Source organism: Tuber melanosporum (genome assembly GCF_000151645.1).
Source record: "Tuber melanosporum whole genome shotgun sequence assembly, scaffold_65, strain Mel28".
Classification (NCBI taxonomy): Eukaryota; Fungi; Ascomycota; class Pezizomycetes; order Pezizales; family Tuberaceae; genus Tuber; species Tuber melanosporum.
This window is the reverse complement of record NW_003299112.1, coordinates 40,679-49,984: the sequence shown is the minus strand read 5'-3', so window position 1 is coordinate 49,984 and position 9,306 is coordinate 40,679. Positions and strand designations below refer to the sequence as shown.

At 45.9% G+C, this 9,306-nt stretch overlaps 1 protein-coding gene; it reads right to left on the bottom strand.

Moving 5' to 3' along the window:
* Window positions 1-5,713: 5,713 nt before the first annotated feature.
* GSTUM_00009991001 (uncharacterized protein) lies at window positions 5,714-8,191 on the bottom strand (the record flags this gene model as incomplete). XM_002841005.2 has 3 exons in its annotated part: window positions 7,433-8,191; window positions 7,187-7,338; window positions 5,714-7,095 (listed from the first exon to the last, which is right to left on the bottom strand). Exons 1-3 carry the CDS (start codon window positions 7,687-7,689, stop codon window positions 5,714-5,716), a joined length of 1,791 nt encoding a protein of 596 aa, XP_002841051.1. The 5' UTR covers window positions 7,690-8,191.
* Between the last annotated feature and the right edge of the window lie 1,115 nt (window positions 8,192-9,306).

The following is a 9,306-nucleotide window of genomic DNA, read 5'->3' as shown; positions in this document are numbered from 1 at the left end:
TGTCTGAGAGCAAGACACGGAGGAGGAAAAAAATAGATTTCAGCAGATAGTTCATAATGAGAACAGTTGGCGCTATGATCGACAACTTTATAACCTGTTAGGCGGAGACAACCTGATAGACTTCAGAGTTGTCTAAGCCGATCGAGATTCGTTTTTATAGACGGAGATTGTCTAGGAAGGCTCAGACTTCACTCGTTTCGTTTATGACTACTAAGAGCGAAGTAAAGTAGGGTAAAGTAAAGTAAAATCGTAAGAACAATATTATATTGTTAAGGTCTCTTCTCCGTTGCTTGATGATGTCTAAAGCTTGGGAGGCACTTCGATATTTATATTCCGCGTCTGAGTATTCGCGGACTACATCTGACTAACATACAACCATGTACTCTTTTCCAATATAACTCGCAACGTCGGGTTTTCTTCCAAGGTGCGAACACCTGGAGACCCTGAAAATCATCACACCCTCTTTGATAATTATAATATGACTATTTGGAAGTCATGCTGTTTCCAATAGTAATTATCCGATGGTGAGAGTCTTTTTAGACAAATGGCCCAATTCTCAAGTCGAACTGTATTGGCTCCAATCGTCTCCCTTGTCAACGAAATGATCAGTTTCGTCTGCGGGTTGCATCTGCGAAGATAGTTGTTATTACCGACTTTCTAGGTCATCTAACTTCAACTCTTCATAACTCCATACCCAACCGATAGGTCTTTTCCGGAGGACTTCCTACTTGCCTGCAGGAAGCCTTTCCATAGGATTGGTAGATAATCCCTCGGTCGGTAACCCTTGGTTGCCGTGGGTAATAGGATTCTGGTTACTGTTACTGGTTTGGGAGTCACCCCTTCAGTTGCAGTATGTACCAGAACCTAGTTGTAACACTCCTCGAACTTCATTGGGTTCGATGGTAGTATTCTCAGGAGTTCCAGACTCTTCTGGTTATCGTAGGGTAGATGTGAATGTATTGGTCTTTCATTAAGATCCTTTACTATTCATCATCATCTTTTTGCGCGAAAACGTCCCTTTACTTACGGCCTATGCCGAAGATATCTCGTTCTTGAAGCCTAGTAACTTTCTGGGTAGTTGACGGATTTACTCCCTTATACTTCCCAGACCTAGCCGAAGGTCCCCTCTTATATATCCTGCGAACAGGATCCGGTCGGACGGACGGCGGTGACGTATACGGTGTTATTTTAACACCTTCGATTCTGTGGTATAATACTCACAGGATGCAACTTAGATCGATATGTATGATGACGCGCGGGCCCCATAAGGGGGCCGGAGGGGGGTGTTGGAGACCTGAGATTTCGATTTCGGGAGAGGTTACCCTACCTAGGGTGGTTCCTAGGTATCGGATCTTGGTATTCCTAATATAACCAACAACAAACCTATATTGCTGGTACCTGGCAAGAGTGTTATCTCCAAGATATCAATACAGCAATTGAGTACAGGAATATTGAGGAGGGAAGAGCAGCAAGGCATAAGCGTAAACGACGTAACCCAGAGCAGCTATTTAAAGAAAAACAATTTAAGTTTACAAGCAACGGCTGTATAAATTGGGTGTCATACTAAGAGTAGATTCTATATTGAAAGTTATATCCATGGATCGATGAGATACAGAAAACAACAGGAATGGCTTTAACTTACTTGGTTGAAGATAATGTGCCTACACATCAAACATCACAGCGAGTTGATCGGGAAGAGTGGCTTAGAAGAGGCATCATTGCATTAGATTAGCCATCTAAATCGCCAGATTTGAACAAAATCGAACCTCTATGGGACTATGAAAAAGATGAGATATCAACTTGGAGGTTCGTTGGCACAAATCAAGAGACAGTGGAATCGGCGAAGGCTGCCCCGGTCAGATCTTGGGAGAATCTACCTCAGGCAGTTATTGATCAGAAATGTTTGTCCTTTTATGCAAAGCTTCGGCAAGTTATTCTTCACCATGGAGGGAATAACTTCAATGGTTAGGAATATCAGATTACTTATAGGCATGCGGTTTGGCAAATATGCATTTAGGCAGATAGGAGGTTATCGGGTATGTGTTTTTATAGTATGCGGTAACCAGGCATACAGTAGGAGAGTCTGTCATATCCTATGCCACTAGGTGTATGACATGGACGGGGTCTTTCATTTTGTATTATTCCCTTCATACCCTATACCATTAGGTATATGGTAGTTCATATAGAGCATAGGCTTAGGAGATCATGGTGGATTATCGTGAGATATTAGGATGGTTCTAGATTTTCCTTCCTTTCACACTCATCTCCGTATATCATCTATCAGAATTCCACCCTCACTACTTCATTCCTTCATACTTTCTTTAGGTTTTATCAAGGAAGACTATAAGAATAAAGGTTACCTTCCACTTGATATATGGTTAAATGATTTAGTAGAATCATCACAGTAGGCATCTTCCATCTATATGATGAAATGTGATGTTTTGATTGGCCCGGCGATCATTACTAGTTTTGGGTGCGCGACTTCAACTCGGCGGCGCGAGTACTCTACACACTTTTTTGCTCCCCCCCCCCTTTACTCGAGTAGGAAAGCGAGCCAAACCATCCCACCAAAAACAGTTTTAGCGCCCCCATTCTGCTCGTGGCATAACTTGTACTGTACTCGTACTTGTAGATCTTTCATCCCCCCATACTCGAGTAATTCCCCCCTTCATGCCACCACATCCACAGTAGTTAAGCGAAATGACTCAAATCGGTGGGGAAAAAAAAAATAAAAAATAAAAAATAAAAGGTTTATGAGTTACAGTAGGGCTGAAAGTAAAGTCAGTTCAGTCACCTGGCCCATCAAGAGACCGAAATCATCTCCACCCATCCATCCATCCATCCATCCATCCCTTTCCCTCTTTTTCTCGGCTGGGGGTACGAATAAAAGGGAGTGCTTCTACTTCTTCTTCTTCTCCCTGTTTCCCTTCCTACAAGTACTCGTACGGTAGTCTACCCACTGCCTTACAACGTAAAACAACGCTCCTGGAGGCGAGGACTCTAAATACCGGTATTATACAAGTACCCAATCCAGGGAAAGAGAGAAAGAAAGACAAAGCATGATAAGTCTACAAAGTAAATGAAACCCATCCCCTCATCGGCACACACAAAAAAAGTCCGTAAAGTCCGTCCCTCTTACCCCTCCTGGGTATATAAAATAACGATTTAATACGAATCTTGTCGACTCCGCCCGTTTCGGAGAGGGGAGAAAAGGAAAAAAAGTATTTGTAACGTTCCGTACCGAGAGCTTGGATGGGCCGTGGGGTGGCTTGTACCTGTCCACTTACTGTACAATAACCCGTATGATACTAATTATCATGCTGTGACTTACATTACCTATGATACCTTACCTGCGGCGCGGTTAGGGGTTGTGAATGAATGAATGAATGAGCTCTCGTCGGTCGTGTGTCGGTTGTAGTTATAGACTATGTTATCGCAGATTCGTGTGTGTGGTGGTGGGCGGGAAGCGCCTTGCCTTGCTTTGCTTTGCCCTGCCGAGCGGCGTGTGTTGTGTGTGTGGTGGGTGATGGTGGGTGGTCTGTGCTGTTTTTGTTGTGATGTTGTTACAAGTTTGGAGGGCGTAGCCGCCGTTGTAGTTGTAGGAGGAGGCACACATACAGACACACAACTGCGGGGGGGCTCTCAAAGTTTATGCTGTTATGGTTTCTTCCTATTACCTCCGCTGCCTCGTGTAGACTTGGTTACAGTAATTAATACACCCCATTCGCCTTAGTCTATGTATCATAGCATAACCAAGGTCGAAACGAGGCTCCTTACAATACAAACCGCAGAATTCTACGAGTGCTAACTTAACTTGGTACTCGTACTTGCAGTGGGAGGACTGCTGGGACTTGGGAAAGTGGTTGATGCATGCAAAAGTAAATCATCATCATCATCTTTTATAGTCTACCAAAGTATCACTCGATTTCAAGATTCCATCGATGGAGCTGTATATATATCATATTATAAAGGTCCCTTTTGGATCTTGTAAAGATCTGCCACAAGTTGACCGGCTCACCTCTTGTCTGCTTCGAGTTATGATACCTCGGCCCACTCAAATACCGTAAGCTACCGGAAAGGTGGGGGAGGGGGGGGGCTCTTATCGGTCAACCCGAGAAACCGTAATAACCTAATGCGACAAACTCCCGGTCTTTTTACCTCGCCGCCGGGAGGTGAACCTTTTCGACTTTGAAGAACCCCTTACCGTAGTTCTCGTACTATATACAAGTATTATTATACTGTACTAGTACAGTACGAGTACTCGTATGTGTGCGGGGGGGTAGTTAAGCTTGGCGTTGGTTGTCAAGTGCTTGTATGGCGAGGTCTGCGCGTTACACTAAGTTACCCAAGTAAATGGGTGCTTCTCAGCTTCCTTCTGGTTGTTGGAAGGGGGCGGCGAGGTGGTGCCCGAGTACTCGAGTATTGTATCGGGGATCAGTGTGGTAACTTGGAGCTGGATGGAGGGCACTGCGTACAGTACGGTATCATACCGTGCTGCACATGTGCGAATTCCCCTACCTCCCCACCAGTATCATACATAATGTTTTCACGCTTTACCACCGAACCGATACTGCAACATCCTAGAAGCACCGCCACAACCAAATCCGGCTTACAAGTGTATGATATGTTATGTACGAGACAATAGTACTTGTACGAGTAGCAGAAGTGAGAGAATTGACATGGTACGACATCCATTGGGTTCGGGTTCGATCATGCCCTGATCTGGCACCCGCCCGCCCTGCCTCAACCTCTCCCATCAGTCCAAGCCCCGACGACCCTGCCTAATGGACAGATCGATAGCCAGCCCGACAAATAAAATGGGGCAGGCAGACAGACAGCTATAACTTATATATACCGACAGTAGGAAAAAAGAAAGAAAAAAGTGAACAAGAACTCCTCGAAAAAAATCAAAAATCAAAGCCGTGATGTGATATAGTAATCAAAGACAAACTCCCCACACCAAGTTACCGGTAGCCAGACAGGACCAAATCAACCAATCCCTCCCGTAAAGGGAAGAAATAAGATAAAAAAGTCAAACCCACTTTTCGGTCGCTGATGCTGCTTGCTTGATGTTGTCCCTTATACTTTTCATTTGTACAGGTTTTTTTTTCTCGGAACGAAAAAAATTCAAGGAAAAAAAAAAAAAAAAAAAAAAAGAGGTATTTAAGGCTAGAGAGAAGGCTGCGGAAAGGGAAAGAGAGAAAAAAGCTATGTAAAATGAAATAAATAAAGTATGGAACAGTGCAAGGAAATTAAAGGGAAAGAAAGATAAAAAGGAAAGCCAGACCCGAGAAATGCCGATCGCCTTTTTATACCAGTACCCAATGCTACATAAAATTAAAAAAAAAAAGTAAAAAAGTAAACAGAAAAAATAAACAAAAAACCCCTACCCTCGCTGAAATGAAGTCCGCTGTAGGAAACGCGGTGATGGTAATGATGATGGATGGATGGGATTATGAGATTAAGGAAATATAGCCAGGTATAAGGTGACTTTTGAAGACGGTGAGGAAATAAACTGGGGAGAAAGGAAAAGAGAACCGTAGATTCAATGCTCATAAGCCGTAAGATATAAAACCGGTGAAAGGAGAAAAATGAAACGAATCAAGGGAAAATATGCACATCCAACACCGTCCGGATAATGAAAAACAGGCAATATAGCACACGGAGGAGGCTTAGTGAGGTTTAACAATGTTGGCGATCAGCGAGAGTCGTGTTATCTTGTGGCGGCGGGGGTGGCATGGTTATCCCGTCTGCTTTCCTCTCCCATCCCGGCTTCCAGATTGCTCAGTTCATCAGCGTGACCCGGATGACTCTTCGAGGCCCGCCGGTTCTTGGCCTCCTCCACGATCTCATCTAGTTCATCTGAAAAGCCGTCCCACCAACTCCTGTACGTTTTCTTTGGCTCTGCAGGTGCCGAGGGTGAAGAACCAGAACTCAATCGTCCTTTCTCATCCTGCCGTTGCAGCCACAATTCCGCCGCCTCCCTCCTCTCCTCCTCCCTTCGCTCGTACGCCTTTCTCGCCGCAAAACTCATATTCTTCCTATTTCTCCACCCGTCCTCTCCACCCCCTCCATCAATATTGTTAAACCCTTCCCCCCTTATGAACCCGTACCGTGACCAGAACGACTTGCCGTTCGACTCGGGAATGTACCTCCATGGCTTCTCCCGTATGGTAAATAACCAACAATCCACGGCACACTGGATAGGTATTGTGAAGGCCACCATGCAAGCTAACGGGAAATTCGGATTCCGGACGAATTGGTCCCGGTACTGTAATAGGTTACTAACGAGGGATGGGACCCACATGAGCGCGTAGACTAGTGGATATATAAACAGCAAGCGCAACTGCCTGCTGATAGCTATCCGTCTCCTCCTCAATTCTGCTGATGCTCCGTCAGCTGTCCCTCCCCTCACCTTCTTACCATGTGAGATCTCACTGGATGAGCCGGTTCCTCCCTCCGGGTTTGCTATCGATGCTGGCAAGGAGCCCCTCCTTGATGGCGCCTCATCGCCATCATATGCCCACGGCCGAGGCTCTGACGAGCACGCTGGCGGGAAGTTGAGTTTCTCGGCAATGGTCTGGGGCATCATCATCAGCTTTGCAAATGGCTGGTCTGATGCGTTTGATACCTGTCGGCTATCTGAGACAGGCGATGTTGGTATTAATCCGTGGTCGTCCAATTGTGGAAGACCTCTCTCATCCTTTGGTGATTCTGGGACTGCCAAATCAACCGTGTCCATTTCTAAGGTGCTAGCTCCAACATGACTCCGAAACGTTCGAAACTTCATGCGGACATAAATGTATATCGATGCATAGAGGATAAGGATGGTCACGAGGATGATGTATCGGGGAATCCACGCCAACGCCATGCGGTACCATACAGGGCGTACGGGTAGATAACAAAATGTGCCTTGGGCACTGTACGCCGGAGCAGAATTAATGTATGCGAGTGATGGCATTAATATCGAAAATGCCAGCCAAGCAACGTATACCGAATGGCGGTAACGAAATAGTCCTCCTTCGCCAATAGCTGTGAGCCCTGGCCGAAAAATATAGAGTGCGCTGTGAACCGCTATAACCAAAACCGCGAAATCTAGTGAAAAAAACGTCAGGCCGAGACCTTAAAAAAAGAACCGGGAAAAAAACTACAGACGAGCCACAACTGCCATCCCTGTATGACGTACCCGAAGCTTCTATTCCCATTGACATGAAAAACCCGGCAGCCTGACAAAACTTGGATTCGCTCGCAACCGCTCCCCTTGTGAACACTACCGCTGGGTATATCAACTGCCAACTCGCCTTGAAAAAATCCGAAAAGACCAACAACATAATGAGACTGTAATCGGTTATTAGTGCCTGTCCCCAGGGTTTCCTAGTGTCGCAATAACACAGGTTGAAGAAAAAAAGTGGGTCCGGAGCGGGGCGCATACTGATGTCTAAAACTTCGTTTCATACGCACAAACCACCATCCTACTACCACCCCCGTCGAAAGAGATATTGTAGCTGCGGCAAGTGCTATTGTGCGGAGGATGTATAATTGCTGCCCTGTCAGTAATGACAGATCATGAGGATCGCCTATTTTTCGATTCGCTAACCGACTTAGGCCATATATTGGGTCATCAACCCAATACTCCCCACCAGAACCCTCTGCCCTCTTCCCTAAATCCATTCCTAACCAACTCGACATCGTTGCAGAGCAAAAATCCCCCGGAAGTATTAAATAACAGGGTACAATGCCTTGAGCTGACCAAATTCAATGGGGGAAATGGAGACCGGGGTTAAGAATGATCCCCAAAGCCGCGACCGACAGGGAATCCGTTCTCTTCACAAGAAGTGAAAAGAAGTGCACGGTGGCACGGGGTAAACAGATCGGTACTCCCTAAGGTTTATGTTGTGGATTCCCTTTTTTTATTTTTCCTTTGATCGGCTGGCTGGGCTGGGCGTTACTGAAGCCTCGCTACTGCCATCGCTCGACTTGAACGAAAGCCGAAGGGCTGTAGCAGCCCGAGAAGAACTAGGGTCGCCCAGTCGTCGGGGTAGCTCAAATTCAGGGAACGTGGGAGGATAGTAAGAAGGTTATTAAATGATTTCTTTAATTGAAACAAAGTGGAAAGAATTCCAGCTTCTAGGTGTGAAAGTATTGTTATCGTGAATAAAGAGTGAAGGAGGGGGAGTGACGATAAGAAGGCGTGGTGGTGGTGGTGGTGGTGGTGGTAAGTAGTAATAGTAAGATAGTAGCGGTGGTAGTAGTAGTCGAGGTAGTAGCAGTCGAGGTAGTGCGTGGTGGTGGGGGGTAGCAGGTGAAGAGCTGGCAGAAGAGGCCAAGCAACAAGGGCGGTGAAGGGCAGCGGCAGTAGTGCTCGACTGGTAGCCAGCAGCAGGGCGTAAGGTAGGGAAAATAGGCAGCGAGGGATGGGAGGGAGGGGAGGGGTACAAAAAAATGGTTAGAAGGGAAGAGCGAGTGAGTGAGGGAAAGAGAAGCAAAAGGATTGACGGCAAGACTGAGACGGGAGCGCCAGTCAAGTTCAGCACCAACCAAAGGACCAAAGCAGGAAGAATGATGATGGGCTATCAAATGAGATTCAAATACAAGTCAAATAAATAAATAAATAATAAATTGGACAAAGAGTGAATGAATGGATGGAGAGAATGATCAAGAGAAACAGAAACAAAGCGCCGTGCACAGGACAAGTTACGGCCGGCTCAGGCCACCCGCCCCGACGATCAACTCCCTGTTTTTTTAGTGTGAGCTCTGGTATCATACAATCCCTACGAGTACGACACGGCGTGAATAGTTAAACATTGGTGCTTCCTTGATCATCCATCTACCAACTTACCCCCCCTCTGAGTGTACGATACCTCTCTGCCTTTCTCAAAGCACTTCTCAAGTGCATCCCATCTTCCCCCCGGAGTGTAATGGGTTAAAAAAGGAAGGCAAGAAAATAAAAATAAAAATGGTTGAAATGTCAAACCAGCAGTTGCTGCAGGAGGGAGCAGCAGCACCATCACCTCGTCAGAAGATGCTCACCGCGTTCTACAGGGCATACTGTACAAGTACTGTAAGAATAATAAATGAGCAGCACCGTCGACCCCCTCCAGTTGCTGTTTCTGCTGTTCACTGCCCAGCTCAACCATATCTTCCCCATCCGTATCCGTATCCCGTAATCACTTAAAAGCCTCTTCATCCCTACCAAAAAAATAAAAAAAATAAAAATATGATACTAACCAAAACAAGATCGTTTTTGAGATCAGAAGCGTTTCCTTTCCCCACGGCTACCGGTTCGCTGAGCCCAGACCATATGCT